At 50.4% G+C, this 21,115-nt stretch overlaps 3 protein-coding genes and 2 pseudogenes across 4 annotated transcripts; 3 read left to right on the top strand and 2 right to left on the bottom strand.

Moving 5' to 3' along the window:
- Window positions 1-757: 757 nt before the first annotated feature.
- Window positions 758-6,991, bottom strand: LOC149810789 (uncharacterized). Its single transcript, XM_089994123.1, has 6 exons — window positions 6,965-6,991; window positions 5,762-6,309; window positions 3,511-3,735; window positions 2,902-2,987; window positions 927-1,023; window positions 758-844 (listed from the first exon to the last, which is right to left on the bottom strand). The coding sequence occupies exons 1-6, from the start codon at window positions 6,969-6,971 to the stop codon at window positions 758-760; spliced, it is 1,050 nt and encodes a 349-aa protein (XP_089850249.1). The 5' UTR covers window positions 6,972-6,991.
- A 370-nt stretch (window positions 6,992-7,361) lies between these two features.
- LOC149810788 (ATP synthase subunit delta', mitochondrial pseudogene) lies at window positions 7,362-8,994 on the top strand (annotated as a pseudogene). Its single transcript, XR_016429028.1, has 3 exons — window positions 7,362-7,637; window positions 7,824-8,083; window positions 8,898-8,994. The product of XR_016429028.1 is annotated as an ATP synthase subunit delta', mitochondrial pseudogene (transcript).
- Window positions 8,995-9,765: 771 nt separating this feature from the next.
- Window positions 9,766-14,566, top strand: LOC149810787 (uncharacterized). Its single transcript, XM_089994122.1, has 6 exons — window positions 9,766-10,029; window positions 11,307-11,755; window positions 12,500-12,779; window positions 13,197-13,277; window positions 13,333-13,623; window positions 14,354-14,566. Exons 1-6 carry the CDS (start codon window positions 9,766-9,768, stop codon window positions 14,564-14,566), a joined length of 1,578 nt encoding a protein of 525 aa, XP_089850248.1.
- An 828-nt stretch (window positions 14,567-15,394) lies between these two features.
- LOC149810786 (ergosterol biosynthetic protein 28 pseudogene) lies at window positions 15,395-15,781 on the top strand (annotated as a pseudogene).
- Window positions 15,782-16,433: 652 nt separating this feature from the next.
- LOC149810785 (phytochrome-associated serine/threonine-protein phosphatase-like) lies at window positions 16,434-19,380 on the bottom strand. Its single transcript, XM_089994126.1, has 6 exons — window positions 19,294-19,380; window positions 19,140-19,196; window positions 18,753-18,970; window positions 18,263-18,368; window positions 17,425-17,653; window positions 16,434-16,690 (listed from the first exon to the last, which is right to left on the bottom strand). The coding sequence occupies exons 1-6, from the start codon at window positions 19,378-19,380 to the stop codon at window positions 16,434-16,436; spliced, it is 954 nt and encodes a 317-aa protein (XP_089850252.1).
- Between the last annotated feature and the right edge of the window lie 1,735 nt (window positions 19,381-21,115).

Here is a 21,115-nt window from a genome sequence, read left to right as displayed (position 1 = left end):
TGCTGTCTTCTTGATGTTGCCAGGACGCATGGTCACATACAACAGCACATCTTTCCTGATCAGACACAGGTCCATGAAAGGTGGACAGACCACAAGAGGATGTGTTCAGTTACAAAGACAAGCGGAGCCTCACAGCCCAAAACGAAATGCAGTAGATACATATGACGGAAAAACGGGATCCCCAGACCCCCAGAGCCCTGAGTATAAGAGCGCCAAAAGCAGGGCAAACGAAGTGTTGTCATACCGTTTACCCCTGTTGTGACCCTGCAAGCATGCCAGTCTTCGTGTTTACAGAGACTTACATTACAAAAAGTCGGTGGTTGTGGCAGTCAGACCCTTTTAATTGTGCTGACCCTTCTACAAGCCACCGCGCATGGCCATCACTGGATGGTTTGCCGTGTAGCCCGTCAGGAGTGTGCGGCAGACACAAAGGAGGGAAGTTGCAATTCGTTCTCGCATGCTTGCCTTGCGTTTTCAATGCATTTCCACTTCACGACACAGCTTGCTGTTCAGGTTGCCACTATCAGACAGCTGTAACAAACTTGCAAAAGCGTTTTCTGTGAGCACCCAGCAAGTTGGACTCACACAACATGTCCTCACACAAACAGATGGCAGGATTCTACTCATTGACAGGACTATACACCATCAATTGTATTATCTGACTTGTTGTATCCCATACCCCAATCAGGGATGATCATCAGCAGGTGTTGATACTCCCATGCAAGTATGGAGGCAGTTTGCGGAAACATGGGAGTAATTAGGTCTCAGTCCCAGGAATCCCAGATGCCATGGCTTCCCATGTAGTATTTGGAGTTGCCAGTTGCAATTTGGATGCAGCATCGTGCTAGAAAGGCACATCGTCATCATATCACAGGAGCAGGAACAGCAATGCTGTACAAAACTGACCAGAATCATTGTTGCATCACTTTGATATGAGCAGAAATCAGTCGGCGCAGGCCGAAAGCAACCAAGAAGTCACATTCAAAACAATGCAGCTCGCTGAACTTCAGCGGATCAGCATCACTGCATGACATAGATAATGGCAGGAAATAGTCAACAAGCAGCAAAGACAGCACATTTGAAGTGATACAGCTCATTGAACATCAGCGGTCGGAACAAGCAAGCCTGTCATAAATGCGCGGCCACTCGCACGAGCTAAAACTTGAGGAGATCGCCGATACATGATAGCATTGCCCCTACATAGGCCAATGCTGAGTTCCCGTAGCGCATTGGTGACAGCTCATCATCATGCTCATATATCAAGCTCATATCTCACATTCATGTGAATCTGTGCAGCGGTTTCCGTTCTGGAGGCCTCCGGAAGAACCACACGCTGGCAAGCACATGTGTGCAGACTACATCGACAACGTGACGTCCAAGGTAGCCATACTGAACACTCGACGAGCATGAAACCCTCCCGGACACGCCACGCAACCGTGGCAACCCTTGGTCAATGCACTTTGAAGTGCCGACTTCAGGCAATGACCTAGTGGTTACTACCGGTAGGCAAGTCACTTGACGCTCTCCCACCATCGAATGGACGGTAACCCGCAAATACCTGGTAGATACCGGTACTCATGATCAACAGGCGCGTTAAAAGAGTGCGGCGATGGAAAACTCGAGGAAATTACAACGCAGAAATGGGCTAGAAAGGCATGACTGGGCGCCAAATCCACCGCACACCAGCCTCTCATGGTGCCCAGATCCAACACTTACTGATAGGCCTCCATATGGACCATGGGTTTGTAGACCCAATATTGGTGCAAAGATATGACGACTCATGATTTATACTGTGAGCTGCGCCAGCCGCAACGTTGGTGGTGACAACGGGTGAGACAGCCATGGCTGATCTTGCGGATAATAAGAGAGATGCAGCATCCCAGGGAGGGACGATGTTTGGTTTTCAGCTGACTGTGTCAACAAATGGGCGTCAAGCTCACGTCGTTGAACCAAAAATTTGATGCGCAAGACTCATTGCCATTGCGCAATAGAGAAGATCGCAGTGGAGGCACTGATGGCTTGCAAAGCATGCGGCATGTCAGGTGCATAGTACTGTTCAATCAATCGGGAATCATGCCATGTTGACCCTTGTTGTGATGGCATGGTGCCCAGCGGCCCAACCCAAACCATGCCAAGTTTGCTTCAGCCAACCTTGTTAGGCGACAAGGTTGGCTGAAGCAACTTTGCTTGATCTGGGTTGCACTGGGCTCCACCATACAATGTTTGCACTTCCGGAGCGGCTTGGGAGCAGCTGAGCCTTTGCGGACTTCGCCAAATGTCGACGATATGCACTAGCTTTGCGCCTCCGTTCCGTGCCCGAACGTCCAATTTGGAGGGTTAAAATGCTCAAAAGGGGACCGCGGCCGTCGTTCGAGGATGGCGATGTTGGGAGTGATTTGGAGGGCACGTGCCATCCAAACAATGCATTGACGTCCAAGCATCGACACAGAGTCGCCAACTCAGCCGGATTTGTCACAGTGACAACTGCAAACAACGGATAGTGGAGCACGGAGAGTTTTCATAGCTTGCACGCAAAGGCGGCTGGGATATCGTTTGGAAATGGGAGAAGAGGCGTGCGCAGGCATGCCAATGTGTTTTGAGTGTAGACATCAGTGTTTTGATCATTGAGTGAATGCCCTTCCTGACTCAATACGCCATGCGTGCCCTTTTGTGGCATCTTTTTGTTCCCTTTGCGGTGGGATTTAAATGATGCGGTTGGGTGTTGCAATACATTCAGGCTCATTGTTGGACGTTCACCTTGCGGTGATAATAATAATAGTACTTTCTGTTACATACCTATAGGTACGCCTACATAGCCCCGCCTACATAGCCCCACAACATCTTATTAACGGGCCCTCCCTCTGGTTTGTAAGTACATGCAGAATTGAACAACCTACTCACCGCATGTGATGGCAGTCAGGGATTCCTGATTTGTTCTCCAGGCACAACTTCATTACAGCACTCCCATGTATATGAATGGTTCCTCCCTAATATTAGTGGCATTTGGAGTTGTTAATGTCCATATGCGGATGCGATGGTGTTGTAAACAAGTTCATGTGTAGCCCTGGTCGCTTGTCCCTCTGGAACTGAAGGCTCTCACTTGCCTTGTACGTCGAACTGAAGGCTGGTCTTACAAAACTGAAGTTAAGATGCCAGCGTAATTGATTCAGTTTCGAAGCTGTGTTTTCCGTTGGTGACCACTTCGAGCTTTGAAGGCGTTTTACTTTGAGACATTAACATATATGCATGCTGGCGTAACAGCTTCAACATGCATGACCTGACTCCTTCGATTTAGGCAGCAGTCTGGAGCAATGGCTTCCCGGAACAATCGACCTCATGACAAATTTGGAAATCAAGCTAGCAGCGTGGCTTGATATGGCTTAGCAACCAACTGCAGACCACACCGGCTGCGACATGAGAGCGACGTCCATTGCACACACAACACGAAGGCAGGGTGGGCTGTATTACACATTACAGAGGTGCTTGGAAACCACTTCAGATGGTGAATACTTCGTAATCAACAGTGGAGGTGATCCTGCCTGAATCACAGGCTGACAGAACCTTATTGTCGGCCTTCTCAGAAAAGAGAGCCTTGCAGACCAGCGATGCAACATCTTGCCTGCTGATGGCACCACAGACCCCGGTGTTCTCAGTCAAGACCCCGTTCCCAGTGGGATCAGTGTCTGTGAGACCACCAGGCCGAATGATCACAAAAGTCATCTTGTCTTGAACTTCCTGCAGCATCATAGCACCGTTTCAGCTGCTGCTCTCATGGCGCAACTCAAGGACCGACACTGGAGAATGATGTTCTGTGCTCTGTCACTTGTGGAGGGTCGAGCCTGGAAGTTGATTCGTTTTCCTCAGGTAAGCATGACACCCTGCAATGTGTTTGGAGCTGGTGTGAGTTCAAGGGCACTCATCAGAGGTGCAGTGCTTCGTCATGCAGTTTGCTTTGTGGGTCTGTATCCCTGAAAATGCATGATTGTTCGGGAAAGACAGGGGGCTCGAACCCCATTCTGGCGAAGCACTGCAGAAGTGACTTGAATACTGTCAGCAGCTGGGACTTCCTGACTAGAAGCGTCATGCCAACGGTAGGGATAGTCAACTGTAAAGAATTGGGTTCAAGACCTGGATAGCGCCGTTGACCCATCTCAGCCCATCTTATCCCTGCAATGTCCACTGCATTGTCCCTAGTCATGGTCCTGCCGCTTGCTTCACCCACAAAGGGGCAGCAAGTCGACGAGTCCTGAGTTCGCCGGACAGCCTAGAGCCCGCGGTGCGTGTGTCGACAGGGAACCCTGAGGCGCGGTTTGCTCAACTGCTCAGTTTGCCAGCCATCACTGTGGTGAACTCACATCTAAACATCGTCGGAATCCGTGAAACGAAGCACCGGAGTGCAATATGTATCATTGGGGGCAAATCCCAGAGCAACCAATGATTCCCAAGTAGTTCTTGGAGTTGCCAATGTCCATGTGGATGCGGTATTGTAGAAAGGTACATCATCATCATCATCAACCCTGGCAGGCTTGTGAGATAATAGCAGGCCGGCACATAGCTGGACCAGATGTGGGTTTTGTGTTGTTGAATTCCTTTGTTTCTTCACAGTCCACAGATCGCAATCTTAACAATCACACCTCTCCACAACGATGCGCGATGAATGAGAATGCCAAGCGTTCCTGATGGCAACAAGCTCGACCTATGACCCCTCCGCACGTCCCCTGCCTTGCACCCTGCCATAACCACCTAGCTGTGGATGATCCAGTGCAATCATGGCAACACCCCGCACGCAAGTCACCTCAATTGTACGAATGATGTTAACAGGGCATAAGGATTTGCGAGCGGGCCTGTGCTGTCTTGGTTGCCTGTTGACTATTTTCTGCCATAGGTACATCACATAGACGATGGCAGGAAATCCTCAACAAAGCAACAAAGATAGCACATTCAAAGTGATACAGCTCATTCTGCCATGATCTATCGATGTGATGTAATAAAGATAGGGCATATGGATTTGCAACCGGGCTAGCCCCGTAAATTATCATGTTAAACCTGCACATCCCTCGAAGATGTACCAAACCCCACTAAGTCATCCTGGTGTTCGTGCCATTGCTTGCTTTCAGTGACCGCAAGGGAGGGCGTAAGAGTGCTGTTGTTGTGAAGCACAGAGCGTCCACGATTCTCGTTCTGCTGAGACACATCTGCAAACTCCGAGATCTGAGTGTGTTTGCACCGACGATACAAAACCAGTAACACACCAGCAATTCCTGGCCGTGAACGGCACCCTCGTACAGTGAAGCAACACATTCAGAACGAACTCACTACTCCTCCACAAAAAAGGGGGGTTTGAGATACCACGTGTGAAGGGCGTTTTCTCCTGAATCTTACTCTCAGGATGTGGTTTGTAATAATCAATGGCTGCAGGGCCACTGCTACCAGTTGAGGGGCATTTCATACCGTATCGCCGCTAACTATTCAATCACGCTAATATTCAAACTTTGTCCGAATCCCGCAAACCATTCAACCGTAGGTACAATAAATCTGGATTATTCATTATGATAGTCCCGAAAATCAGATAGTAAAAATCGCTATTTTTTGACCAGAATTTTCTGGAGATTTAGGATGAACATTTGACAAACGGCCATTTTTTGGCGATTTCGGTTGAATAATTAGCGGCAGTACGGTACTGAATATCAATCTCAGTATTCGGTTAGTAAGCATCAAGGACTGCAGGAAGACTTCCTCCTCATTGAGGATAAGGGCGGACCTTGAGCCTGTTCTCGGCCTTCTCCTTCTCCAAGAGGATCGGCTTCAGAACATCATACACCTGCTGCCCAGGTGCATCTTTCGAGTCCCCTGTGCCGATGCTCGTGACGAGGATGAACTTCTTCACGCCCTTCTTCACCGCCTCATTGATGAGGTTGATGTTGCCCTCACTGTCTGCCTTCGGATCCTTGGTCGTGCCGCCGATGGTCGAAACCACGGCGTCCACTTCCTCGATCCCGGCAAACGTTTTTTCCACCGATGCTCGATCGAGTGCGTCGCCTTTGACGCAGAACGCCATCATCTTTTCGATTTCCGACCGGTTGGCGTCTGTGCGCTGCATCATCCAGACCCATGACCCCATGTCTTTCAGTTTCCTTGTCGTGTGCATCGCCACTCCAGCGCCCCCGCATACTAGGATGGACGCGTTATCCGGGTCCAGCGCGACTGCGGACACACGCATGTTGCATCGGCGTGCTGACAGTGCGCGTTTGTTTGCTTGTGTGACCATTAGCGGCGCGCTGCTGGCGTTGGCACGTGTGCTGCTGAAGGCTGCATCGCACAGCACGCGTGATGATGAATTCTTGGCCGGCATGCGACTGTGGCCATGCGTGGCCCGCTCCTATCTCTGAATGCCTGGGTCCTGATATCAGACATTCTTTTCAGCTGAATCAAACAGGGGTTGTACGCGTGTGGTGATAGTCAGAAGAAAGGCAACTCTTTCAGCCAGCGCTTGTGACTGCGGTGGTGATCGGAGCCTGGAGTGTGCCATCACTGAGACAGCCAGGCCTCTTTTTTCACGGTTGGTTCGCATAACGCATAATATTACAGGTACAGCTCATATGACTCCAGATGTTTGTCGACATGGTTGGACTCGTTCATGAGACGTCAAGGGGATTGCCCACTGACGGGCAGGCTGGAGCGTATGCCATTCGTTGCTGGCACGCCAGACGTGGAGACGAATGGGTGGAAACCATTGCAACGCGATTTCATGATGTTTTCTATTGCGATTTGAAATTCATGGCAACAGTTCGAAACCGATGCGGGGATCTCAAGGGGTTACGGGCGCGAAATGAACCCTGCGAACCGCACCCTACCCCTGCATTGCAACAGTTTACCCGAAATGGGACACTGCACTGGAAGATGTACAAAAATTGTGTACTACATGTCTTATACGTGTTGTGATATCAATTACGGGAAAACTTACCACGCATGATGGCAATCTCCACAGCAATATTCGAGAGCCAGCAGACTCGAGAGCTAGACTGCGTTGCCAAAAAATGATACAAATAGGCACTGTCAGACAAGGGTTACGTTCCTTGCTACTTTGCACACAACACTGAACTGTAGGTTGTCGTCATCCCAATCTTGATCTCGCACAGTTTGGGAAGCGGGAAGGTCTGTGTCATACATACTGAGTTGGCGCTAACAAGCTCGACCTACGCATTGGGACCTACGGTTGGCATTATAGGTCTCGCTGGCCAAGCGTTTCGACATCGTTACATATATGTCTCTGACTACAGATCAAATACTCTGGTGTGCTCACACGTTGATTGTTGCGCCGTCGGCACTGGCTGAGTTCGGAGGTACTCGAGGTTTATACTATGCTGTCGAGAGCGGCTTCCCGCATTCTGCAGTCCACTGGACTTGCAGCGAGGGCGTTCACTGCGTCTGCAAGCTCGCTTGAGAGTGAGCTGGCTACCAGCAAGGAGGATTTCCTAGCCAAAATGCGGCCCCTCATGTCAGCAGGAGCTGCTGAACCCCACTTTCCTACCGACTTTCTCCCTGATGCCAAAATTGGCCCTTCCGACGGACCAACCCCAGCCAAAGTGAAGCTTAATTTCGCAATGCCGCACAAGATTTTGATGACGAATGAAGAGGTTCGTTCTGATAATCGCTCCTTGGGTGTGGGATGGCAACGTTGAGGGTTCATGGCAGTGAGCCCTGCGGTGTTTTCACGTTCAAAGCTGCTTACCATTGCATCAGCAGAGTCATCACTGTTGCTTCACCGTTGTCGGTAGCATGTGCCGCGCTTTTTGTGCCGACTTGACGCTGACCTGCTGCAGGTGGACTTGGCTTTGATTCCCGCAGTTTCAGGCGATTTTGGTGTCATGCCGGGGCACGTTCCAGTAATCGCCGAATTGAGGCCAGGAGTTGTTTCCATTCACAAAGAGATGGATCGGGACGTTGTAAAGTACTTCGTGTCTGGAGGCTTTGCAGTAGCGCACCCTGACTCCTCCATGGACATAACAGTTGTGGAGGCCTGCGCATTGGAAGATTTGGACCCTGCAGCTGTCAAGAGCGGACTTGCAGAATATACTGCAAGGTACGCAATGTCACGTATCAGGAGCTTTGGGTCTGTGATGATGTGCATAGTACTTGTTTGCACACCCACCAAGCTCACCCATACCCACAGCATACCAATAGCCTGATGCTTTTCGTTTCTCATTGCGATGGATGAAGCTGTTGACAGACCATGGCCAGCTCATCACATGCTGGTTGGGTTGTCGCAGCTTGTGAGTATCTTCCATGCTTGAGCTGGCCAACTTATATGGAGCGTCACCATTTCGGCACCACACGGTTCTGTTTACGGATTTGCAACTCAGATTGCAGTTGATATCCAATATATATACTTGTTTCATGGTGTTTGATGATCATCTGGGATATTAGCGAGAGTAATATTTCCTGTATCCTGGGTCCTGTGGGTTAGGCCAGCAATGGGATCTGATGATTGCCGAGGTTACAAAGAATACCCTTGACATCATCATGACAGGACTTTTTGAACCCCTATGTCATGCATCAACTCAAGCAAAGTAAGTTGCAGCATAAATTGGTGACATTGACATGCCGTCTTTGGTTCCACCTGCCGATTCTTACATCATATCTCTCCCACGGTGCAACGCTTGAGGACATGCCTGCCAGTAAGCAACTCATTGACAAGCGCCAAATCTGGGGTGTCACTGCTGTTCAGCACACTGCGATTCCACTGTCCTTGCAAGTTTCAAGCAATCCTGTCCGGGCGTAACAGCTGCAAAGCTTCCTGCATTGTGCCTTATTACAAGTTACACACCTTGTGATTAATAACATTGAACGCCAATAAATAGCTTGCATCTGGGCTAACTGCAGCGCCCTTGATGCAGGCTGGCCACTGCCTCCGGCAAGGGCGACGATCTGGAAGCGGCTGTATGCCAAGTGGGAGTGGAGATGTACTCAGCAATGGATGCAGCTCTACACTAAACGATGCAGGCTGCTTCGTTGAGACTCGGGTACTCGGCACCACACGTCATTTGCTCAAGCAAGGTTGTCACTTTGACCACCAAAACAGGACCTTGCGCAGCGCATCTGGCAAGAACTGACTTCTCATCGAGGCCTTGGTTGCACGATTCACAGTTCCTTGTGAACCGCAGTGCTGTTGAAAGCGCCATCATGTCCTGCTTTCGCTGTGATGCTATATTGCCAATTGCCATGAGGGTCGCTCTCACTCCTTCGCGGATTGCGGTTGATGCGAACGCGTGCGCGGTTCTTTTGTAATTACAACAAGTGTAGTGAGTAACGACCGTCTACGACAGTGGACGTGGAGACGCGTGCTTGGTGCCGACGTTGTGTTATGGGCGTCGTCCCAGGCTCGGGGCGGACCGATTCAACCTGCTGAGGTCGCGAAACCTTCGTCGGAAGCAGACGACGCAACGTATCGAGCACTGGAGAGCCCAAACAACCTCCATGAGAATGTGCCCTTGACTTGTTTGCATGTGTCACAGGACGTGCCATTCATTCTGCCAGAATTTCTGGACGAATGTTTGTAGTGAGCTATCTATAGCGAGAACTGGAATATACCCCCAGCATGCCATGATTCATAGGGCCCATGTACACGAGATATGTATATGCAGGCGAGACCTTCCTTCCACGAAGCTGATAAGTAAGTAGTTTGCAAGGTGTTGGCATCATGCATAAACACACTTGGTCAGTTGCGTTTGTCTTGAGGCGACGCCTGTGACAACGTTGCGAGACATGATGCCTCAAAAACGAGCATGCGCTGCTCCTTCCCGAAGGTGCACGCGTTCTCATGCGGTGAGGGCACCAGGTCCTGTATTCACGTGTCCTATAGTGGGAGACACCCTGCGCTACATTGGTGATTGGCAAGGTTACTTTGACGAGATGAAGGCAAAGTACGGAGGTGTCTTCAGGACGAGCCTATTTGGAGACCCCACAACTGTGGTATTGGATGCAAACGTGGCGAAAGAACTGATCTCTAAGTATGATAACATTCGCATGGTACGAAGTCAAGCGCTCCAACATCATTGTAGTGAATTACAAAAACCCTACATCTCGAGAAGTACCTCGTGCTGAAGCATCGGTACTATCTTCTAGTTTCAAAACAAGTTGCAGTTGCAAAACAAGGCTTGCTGTTATTTCCTCAGCGTTGTTTCGCTCACACGTAAAACTCCAGGTGTGACGGTAGCACGGTGAGTGGTGCAAGTCAATTTCAGACGGTAGCTCGGAAAAGCTTGATTGCCAACGTACGCCTGCAATCATTCGCGATGTTTTGCGATGCACAATAATAATGTGGTTGGAGCGGCTCGCCTTTTAGCACGTGTTGACAGCAACAGCTCGCATAGGCGCATGAAGTTCCGCACCGCACCCGCCGACCCAAGGGTCAAGCGATAACCAGACCCCATCCCTTCTAGACATGCTGAGTCGGTTTGCGAAATTGCCCATCTGCATTTCAAAATTGATTGGGCCCGCACGCTAGCGCACCCTGGTGGAAAGCACATGCCCAGCGTATGTACCACCATTTCTTTCAATGCCGTCGGTGGTGGCCAGAGATTTGGGGGCAGAGATGGGGGCCTTGACAATGAAGAAATGACTTTACCAAACGATTCAGCATGTTCAGAGCTATCTTCGTCTGGGACCCAGATGTATTTCAAAAGCAACGAGTTCAAAGTTGGACTCCTCAGCCATTCGGCCATTTGTTTTACTCAATAAAATCGGATCAGCTTGTAATAGCCGAATGCACAGAGCCAAGCCGGGGCACTGCAAGCGAGTTCTTGGTGTATGCATCGGTCGAGGCTGGTTTGGGAAGACACAGCTGCTTTGCTTGCTCACATTGCTTGCCACCCATTGCAAAGGATCCTGCGGGGCCTTGTCGTCGATGAATAAGTGGAAACAATTATGCCTCAACAAGTTGCGCGTTCCCCATGGGCCTGGCCTCAGACCGATCGCAGCCCCTGTCCTCACAACAAGAGTATGCATAGCGACTCCAAGCAGCAAGTTAAAGCCACGGCTGTGGATAGGTGGGAGCCTAACCCGATCAGGAAGTTGTAGATGATTGATTCTCCTCAGTTTGTTCCAATCTATGCTCCCATCCATGATTCCCAAGTAGTTCTGGATTTGCCAGTGTCCATGTGGATACGAAAGTGTCGTATGCATATGCATCATCATGTTTTCCGTCAATTTCCTTACATGTGGAGTTACCAAGCGAGGTTCGCTAACGTGCTGATGAGGCAGGGAAAGAATGCTCCCTGTATCGAAAAGTTATGGCATGATTGCAGGTGGCGAAAACTCAGCCAGTGATGGCAGCCAAGTTCTTCTTTGGCGGAACCCCAGGCACGCAAAACCTCACCAAACAGAGCTTCCGTTCCTCCCGTTTCAAGACGGACACCTGGATGGAGGCCTTTGGCCCCAGGTACATGACCGAGTTCACGCCAACCATCGTCAAAATGTTCTCGGACGGGCTAGCAAGCAGCACAACGAACCCGAGGTCCAACATTAACGACATTTTGCACGCTCTGACGCTCAAAACAGTGTGGGCTCGCATGATCGGACGGATCCCAGATGACGAGACCCAGCTCTTTCCCATCCTTTGTGCGATGGGGGACTTCACAGAAGATATACTTTCACTGCCATTGCCGCAGCTGTTTGGAGGCGACTCCAAGCTGGATCGTGCCAAGAAGGTCCTGTTTAAGTTGACCATGAGGACGGTGGAGGAAGAAACGGAGAAGTGCGCTTTCACAACATCCCATTTCAGTGCATCGCGAAATTGCGTTCTGACCCCCCTTTTGGTCCCCGAAATTCCTGCACTTTCAGGTGTGAACTTGAAAACCTGAACCTGCAAACGACACGGTCTGGCGAACCGCTGCCCCATGTACCATTTCACATGGAATCCAATGGTTACCTCATCTTTTTGAGATCCATGTTCCATGTTCCATCTGCGGAAATGTAGGCCTCAGTGTGCTATGTTGTAGTGCTGGACAGTCAGGCTAGGTGGCTAGACATTGTCTGGACACTGCAGTGGCAAGTGAAGCGCTCAGTGGTTAACAACCTTGTGGCGACTGGCAACGTCAAGCAGCGTTCAACATTCGGGTCGCGATGCCTGACAATGCATTATTATTGGGGGCGAAAGCGTGGGTAGAACCCCATTCTGGCGAATCGCTGACTTCAAGTATCGAATCAACACTCCACCTGTGTGCCATCTATCATCACCATCTTCCACTTTCCATTCATTGGGCTGACGTTACACGGCCGACTCGTGCGTGCTTGTTCTGCGGTATTTGATCATTCAATCTCATGACAGTCTGCGATTAGTGATCCCGTGACTCATCTGTGTTGCGCCTGCTTGCCCTTCTAGCATGCGTGCTCGGACTGCATGCTCGCCCCTAAAGCGGACCTCGCGAGGCTTTCCTCAGTCTTTTATTTCGAGCTACTGCTGAGCATTTATCACAGCTGACGTTTTAAACTACCGCAGCCTGGAGGATCGCTGTGCACAGTGCAGGTACAATGCCTTCAAAGCCGGCACTTACCAGCCACGCGCGACACAGCAGCAGAGCTTGATATGGTGCATCCTCCAGCACTGCGAGAAGACCGGAGTGCCCGCTACCGATGAGGACTGGATGGCCAACGTCGTGGGCGGATTCTTTGCGGGGCATGAGACCACGCGCTGGGCGCTATGCACCATGATCTATGAGCTTCAGCGCCAACCCCAGGTTCTAGACAAAGTCTCTGCCGAATTATCCACCCTCGAGAAGGTGAGTACGCGCTCTGCTGTGCTGGTGGCGTTGTTGGCATTCTCAAATTGTGTATAGAGCAGCAAATGTTAAGTCAGGCTGGTCCAGGTATGCTTGCCTCGGGCGATGGTAATGGTAGCACAGATTCCCAAGTAGTTCTTGGAGTTGCCAACATTGTATAAGGATGCGGTAGTGTTGTAGAAAAAGACATCATCGTTACCTCACATAGATAATGGCAGGAAATAGTCAACAAGCAACAAAGACAGCACATTCGAAGTGATACAGCTCATTGAATGTCAGCGGTCGGAACAAGCAAGCCTGTCATAAGCGGCCGCTCGCACGAGCTAAAAGTTGAAGAGAACGCCAGGAGAACAGACATCATCGTCATCATCAAATGTGCAGAACTGTTAGCGATGTCTCCCCTCTGGTTCCTGGCAGCTTCCCAACGTTGTGACTGCGCTTGAGGTGACCCTGGCAAACGAGATATTCGACAGAGATAACCTGGGGCCACAATGTGAGGTCCTTCACAACTTGGAGCCCAAGTCAGCACTCATGGTGTGTTGTTTGCGGGCAGGAATACGGACCGGACTTCATGGGGAACCGGAAGGCTCAGGACAAGTTGGAATATACGGGCGCGGTGTTCATGGAGGCGTTGCGGCATGCTTTGACAAGGATGAAATATCTGAAAAACATTGCCGCGTTTCAGCCACGAAGCATCAAGGAACAAATAGAGTTGGGGGGCGTCCTGTACCCGGCTGGGGAGGCCATTCTGATAGCGATGCCTTATATGGCCTTCCAAGAAATGGCTTTCTGGGTTGAGGGCCCTGAGTACGATGTGACTTTCAATCCTGAGCGATTTCTCGCGGTGAGCGTTCCCAGTGTCATTCTAAATATTGCACACGCATTTTGAGTTGCAAATTGATGTTTGTTTGTTCCCGTGTATGATGTGATTTGGGTCATTGGCGCATCCAAGGAGCCAAATGCCACGTAGTGGCAAGCGACATGTGTCGTCTTGCACTTTGCTCGCAATGTTTGTATTGTCTACTGACAACCTTTGCTTTCGATGGCGTGCACGTCGAATGTCGGTGTAGGACGAAGTGGCGTTAGGACATTGGCAGTGCTTCGCCAGATCGGCGTGTGACCCCATTTTTGCCCCAGATAATCATGCATTTTCAGAGATACAGACCCACAAAGCAAACTGTCTGGCAAAGCACTGGACATCGGACATACATAAGGTCGCGCTGTGGATTCAATTGAAACTTGTGTGGCACGTGTATCACTTTCGGTACCACGTCTCAAAAATATGGATGGGCATAGCAAGTAGCAAGGTCCACTCTGTAGAACACAGTGGATTGCCATGTTGGAAATTGACCGTTGACCAGTTCGTCATATCTCATCGCTGCAGCGAATCTAGCAACCCTGCGCTAAGTTGCTAGCTTCGCTGCTGGAGTGCAACATGACTAACTGCTTAATTAATCGTGATTTTCCAACACGCTGTGCCATGCAACTTATCTTGCAAGGCTATTGCTTATACAAAGGCTCACAGAGCAAGCTGGCGACTTCACATACTTCTATAACTTGGACGTGATGTGCAGGGTACTGCGATGGACAGCTTCATCCCATTCGGTTATGGGCCCAAAGCATGTGCTGGCCAGGCGCTGGCGAGCGCTGAGGGGAAGGCCCTGCTATATCTGTTGACACTAGGAGGTTTCAAGATCGACATCGACAACCCTGACGAAATGTGGCGCGCACATGGCATCACTGCCACCCCTGTTGGCGGCAATTGTGTTGTTTCCAGGATTCACTAGAGCGTGTTTATTTCTGTATTATCCATGATTCTCAGCACGTGCGTCTACTGTGGTTCGCACCATGAGTGGCTTTAACATTGCTGAGAGAAGCTGTATGACACATTGTCATAATCAGGCGATCACTAAAGGCCTGTCTGGAGAACAATATTATTGTCGTTAAATGCTCTTGCATTCGCTAGTTCAGGCATGCTCATGAGGCGCTGCTGCTGAGACACCGAAACAGCACTGGTACATCACAACATTGCCATAGACCGTCCAGCAATGCGTATTGCGTAAGGGATGGGCCCATCAGTGCACCAAGCTGCAGCCACTCCTCGAGGAACCGGAGCTCAGGCGGACGCCGCTACCAATCAAATGCATCCCCGGTTTGCTCATCCGTTTCATCGTTTAGAGCGATAGCGGGGGAACAGTGAAAGCTCCTCCCCCCGCAACAATAAATTGCTCCTAATAGGTAATCCTAGTGTTAGTTTCTGTGTTTTCTTTCCTGTTTTGCCAGCCCTGTCGCTTGTAACGGTAATCCTAGTAATGGTGAGATAGTGACGACCCTGTCTAGATAATTTTTTTTGAATTTCGTGAACGGCCCTGCTGTATCAAAGCACAGGTCGAGGCATTGATTACAAGAATTGTTCTCGACTTGACAGGCAGTGCTTCGTCCTTTGCTGCACGGAGGTAGCTGTACACCTGGGGTAGGGTTGGCTCGCTGGCATAAAAACCATCGCTTGACACATGATCACGGGTGACATCCAGTCATTGGTGCAAACAATTTCAGATTAATATTCTCGTGCTTCTTGATTCTGGTCGGTTCTGAGAGACACAACCATTGAGAAGATGTCGAGCGACTATCTAAGCTATTGGCTTCTCTTTGCCGCTGCCCTCCGTACGCTAGCAGCTGTCCTTGGAATTTTTGCTCCCAACGTATTGAAGACTAAAGTTTTTCGCGTGCGGCCGGACTACGTCAACCCGCTTTATGGCAGGACGTGGAGCGCCTGGACCCTGATAACATGCATGCTATGTGTGCTATGTGCATACAACATGCATGAACCAACCCTGTACCTGGGCACTATAGGTTCATTTATGATTGCGTTGCTACATCTAGGAACAGAGTACGCGTTTTTCCATACATGTGATCTGAAAGGTGTTTTCACACCCCTAATGATAGCATCCATTTCTATATTGTGGATGGCGTACGGCTGGGGCACCTACTCCCATTATTAGACTTTCGAGAGATGATGTGCCTTAAAGTGTTGGTGAGCCCTGCATTATTTCACACTCTGTCTACACCTGTGGTTCAAAATGCATGTGGAATCTGGAATGTAAACGCCTTGAAAAGTGCTTCCGTTGCTCCCTGTGCTTCTCGAATGCAAAATCCTTGGAGATGGGGCAAGATTCAAGATAGAGGCCCGAAAAAGTTGACAATGTGAGACAGCATAGCTGAACTTTTCACGGCCAATGGGAGGCATGCAACATCGCTCAGAGCATACAACACCAACAAACTGGTTATTGAAGAGTTTTGTTTGATGAAGAGACCATCAACTTGCAGGCGCGAACGTGTCGAACGTCTAGCTAGTTGCAGTGGATAGCCACCTCCTGACCCGCCCGGGGTAGAGAAACTCTCAACAGCAAGGCTCTCAGTTCTCTTTGCACGCCTGTACATCTGCCAAAGTTGGCAAAGCCACACAGTACACATGCGCATCATGCACAAATAGCACGCAACTTCATCTCTGTGTGGCAACGCGACAATGAACCAAGCCCGAGGCAAGCAGTCCAGGTCTTCGCTCCACATCCCAGACATCTCCTGGCAAGCAACCAACAGCTGACCCACAACAGGTTCACGAAAGGAACTACTCACTGCAGTCCCACCACGTGTTCACAAAAAGTAAGGTAACGTGGAGCGAGGAGCCATCATCGTGCTGTTTTCCTCGGTTTCTGTGAAATATTTGACGTGCTGCTCCAAGTTATCATCGAAGCAAAGGACAGAGGCCACGTTGCCACAGCGGTAGCAGTAGTTTGGCGCTGACCAAACCGTCACGAGCTGGCCCTTGTTCTCGTCGCCCCCGGGAGGTTGAAACATGTACTTCAGCCCAGATTGGACCAGCTGGTGCGCCCGGCATATGAGGTCCAGTCCTGCGCAACATTCCTTGGCAATCTCAAACGTATGCCTGAACATGTGTGAACAGGCAGCCTGCTAAGCGCAGAATGACGAGCCACATCACTTAACGACGTGATGGCAAGCTCGCATCTGCCTCTAGAGGCAATGGACCAAAACATCCAGCCATCAAGCGATAAACTGTCAATCTGGGAGGCACGTCGCAAGGCGAGGGCATCCCTTAAAGAAAGAGACTGCACCGACTGAAGTGGACGCTGCGAGGCATGCAGGCGAGATCTCAAGGTATGATGTGGAGTGATTAGGACATGAGTCAGCCAAACGGCATTCATGTGCTTGCCTGTCACATGCAACCATGTGAGAACCTATATCCGCGCAGATACTGCTGATATGCTGGTGCCTATGTCCTAATGCATGCATGCACAGCACAGCAGCGAGGAGAACAGAACAATAAATTGCGCTGGGCAGAACCTCTTGCCTGCATACACCGCAAGAAGGCTCCAACTGTTCTGTGAGCACTGAAACAGCATCAAGCTAGCGAGCCCCCCCAAAACCATTGCTCCAACAATGAGCTGACCCTCACATCATTACATCACATAGGTAATGGCAGGAACTAGTCAACAAGCAACAAAGACAGCACATTCGAAGTGATTCAGCTCATTGAACGTCAGCGGTCGGAACAGGCAAGCCTGACATAAATGCGGCCGCTCGCATGAGCTTCAATGATTCATCATGACCGGTATAAATAACGCACCATTGATTTTATTGAACTCCGATACCACCCGACTGCCAAAGAGCCACCCGGCCCCCCTGGGACTGATCGCCCAAGCCTCAATCTCCTCAGGGTCGCTCCACATCAGGTCACAGAAGGGCCCTTCATGCGGAACCTCCTTCACACGCGTGATGGTCCGAATTTGGTCCAGGCTTCGGATGTCTGGAGACAGGCCTCCATGCACACATAGGACTTGGCCATCAATTAGCGCCTGCAACACACCCGATCGCCGCCTTGAGCTTCATTGCTTGTTTGCTGCTGGCCTGTGTCAGGATAAACAAACAGCAGAACATCTGCTGTTGCTGGTGAATGAGCTCTGTTGAATCCCGACTCATCACCCCGATGCCCTTGTTTGTTGGTTGGTCAACAGCTATTTGCTTTGATGGTGACGGCCATACAGACACCCTCCGCTCTTTCTAGGCAAAGGTACACGGCCAGATGCGGAAGAGTCTGCCTTGTGGACTGCCATGGGGCAGGTCCAGATAAAATTCCAGAGTGGTTACCTAGTCAGACCGACAAAACAATGGCCATCTTAAGGTCAATCTCATGCAACGTGCTACCATCTCTTGGAGGCATCACGAGGGTTCCTGCCACAGTCGATGTTCAACAGGTCTGCAGCACTTGCTGTGTCCAAGACGAATCATCAAACAATCATACAAGAACAAAGTAGAGCAAAAGGTGTCGTCCTAAATGTACTCAAACAGGCTCCGTGCTTATGGCTTGCAGCCATGCAGATTGACTATGCCTTGCTGACACATCATGACACTTCAAAACCCTAACGTCCTGCAGCATGGCATGCATATTGGGGGTAGGAACGCACCGAGAGTGTCAAGTAGTCGAAAACTTCAGTGCAATACCGCCATGCATTTGGGTTCCCATACCTCCGCTGACACTCATCGTAGAAGCCATACACCTGCATGAAGTTCCTATGTATGCCTATGTGAAGCCTGCTAGATGATGGAACGGGCAGGCAGGCATACATGTATGAGAAGCTCTTGACATTTCCAGCCTGTGGTAAGTCACATCATAACTAGGAGCTCTGACAACGTCCTGTGTTCTGGAAAGCTGACAGGCACCTGCGACAACCGACATAGGAAGGTGGACTATCACTGAGAGGGATGTGTGCAGTACATCGATGTCAATTTGGGCCATTCGAAGAAGCTACAGGTTCCTCTTGTGCGTGCTGCACATGATCAATCACTGGCAAGAGTTCTCACGCATTATAATGGCAGCTAAGAAAGCATTTGATCGAGATAATGCGAAAATGCATCCTCATGTACGCATTGCTCTGCTGCAGAACACAGGTGCACACCTGAGTGATTTGCCTACTCTCGTGGTTTCCCCTGAGTAGCGTCATGTTTGCTGGGTACTTAGCCTTTAAAAGCATTAAGATGGTGAACACTTCCAAGCTGTTGTACCCACGATCTACGAAGTCCCCAAGGAAGATGTAGCTCGTCTCAGGTACTTGGCCCCCTGTCTCGAAAAGCTTCAGCAAATCATGAAACTGGCCGTGAATGTCACCACAGACCTGAATGAAACATTATATCCCAATCAGACGGGGAGTGCATGGATATGAGCACTCCAGCGCTTGCTTCTTGCTAAAGCTATCTGGTGCCATGGACCAAGTTCACAACCCGGCGCTGATCACGAGAGCTCGGCATGGCACGGCATGCAAATAATGAGCAGCATGCACGTACCGTCACAGGGCTATTCACCGGCTGTACGTTGGACTCCTCGACAAGAATTTCGATAACCTGCATTAGACGCAACCCGTCAGACCCGTGCCAATCCCAACTGTCCACAGAGCTGACAGCCTGATGAGCGCATCCAATCACTTGCAAACAAACGCACATATTCGCAAAGAACTTTCAACTCGTCTTCTGCCAACACATTGCAGTCCTTCACTTTTTCTAGCCATCCCTCCAAGTCGATAGCCATGGCCGACAAGTGGCTTCAGAGCACGCAGTTCAAGGGGACAGACAAAAGAAACTAGCTATAGTTTCGACCTGGTTTTCAGGCAAGGAGCTATCAGCACGCTGATGTGATGTAGAGCTCAACGTCGCAACTGGCTGTCATTCTCTGTACACAAAAAGTTGTAGGGTAAACTTTGCCCCAGGCATGTACAGTCCGAAGTTAGGTGATTCTTTCTGCCTTCTGCATTGTTCCATCGCTGTGCTGAACTTGACGTGGAGTTCTTGCTTCTGTCTGGTTACATAGTCAATGAGTCGGACGCCCACTCAAGGTCCGGTGGTACCCTGCCAGGAATATGATAATAGAGAACTTGACGGAATATGATAATAGAGAACTAGAATGTGATAATAGAGAACTTGACGGCGGAAGCACCTGTGTAATGTTAGTGGTGAGTTTGACAAATATGTTGAGGCCACTCTTTTTGAAGTTAGAGGCGTCTGTTGTGAAGGGCCCGTGATTGGAACCCTTGTTGTATGCTGCCGTTGCCAGTTCTACTCCATGCCACCTCCAGGTTTTCCGTCATCTTCATAATTACACATCATTTTGAGACTGGGTGCCTTGTGGTAGGAACGCACTGTAGCTGCACACTTCACCCACCCTGGCGCCACGAGTACACATAAATGAGCGATTGGACAATGGATAATGCGATAGGATGAATGCTTTTGATCTGCTCAAAGCTGGACAGCATGCTGGCAGCCGCAAAGACGAGGAGCCCTTCAGTACGCTGTCCACCTATTGTGCTAATTGCTAATATTCCTCGACCCGGTGCAGTAAGTGACGAAAAACCTGCCATCCCTCAGCGCTTACTTCTCCCACAAACTCGTGTATATCTGGGAGGATTTCGTTCTATTGCGGTCTTCCTGTACACATCATTGTGCACGGAAGGGCGCCCGTCTGTGTTCGAATTCAAAATGCGGTGTCATCGTGGCAACTACTGGCCTGTTGCAGAGGGACGCAAGCGAGTGGCGAAATCTCAAACAGAGCTTGGTCGCAACAGCAAGTCAAGCAAAGGCTCGCACCTTTTACCGTGCCCGCAGTGCCATAACCTCATCCATCGGCACCTTCTCATCTCGCACGCCGAGCGCTGCTTGCCATCCAGTCCGCCAACCGAAGACGCCAAACGGCAAGAGACTTGCACGCCCGTACTAACCCTGAACCAAGAGCACTATGCAAGAGAATCTGGCAATCCGGGAGCTGAAACAAGCTTGGCCGACAGGCAATCAGGGCACGACTCTGGCGACTCGGCCATCGCAGTCGGCGCAGACTGCGAAACTGCACATTCGAAACTAGAGTGTGTCGAAAATTCCCTTGCAACGAGTTGCGAACCACAAGACACTGCATCACATGCGTCTCAAGCAGCAGCCAGTGAGCAAGCGTTAAGAGCCACTTTGGCGACCACAGCCTCGTGGGGCGCTTCAGCTCGTGCCCAGCATGACGGAGAGACCACACCAAAGCATCTGCGGCACCATCCACCAGAAAGCCTCACAGGCCATGCCTCAGCCAGCCAGCCCGCAACAGCCAGCGGCAAGCCAAACGCCTTTGCCGTACTTGCACAAAATGCGTCGGCAGTATTTGAGAGCCACGTGTTCTTCTTGGGCTTGTGCGACGGGCAGTGGCGGTGCGCGATGTGGCGAAGTGGAACACGGCGACCTGTACACATACCGGGTGAGTCAGCATGTGCACAGGGCGGCTGGACGTCATC

This window comes from Nuphar pumila, unplaced genomic scaffold (assembly GCF_984573655.1).
Source record: "Nuphar pumila unplaced genomic scaffold, dmNupPumi1.hap1.1 HAP1_SCAFFOLD_207, whole genome shotgun sequence".
NCBI lineage: Eukaryota > Viridiplantae > Streptophyta > Magnoliopsida > Nymphaeales > Nymphaeaceae > Nuphar > Nuphar pumila.
The sequence above is the reverse complement of the archived record's forward strand: the minus strand, read 5'-3'. Positions and strand labels throughout refer to the sequence as shown.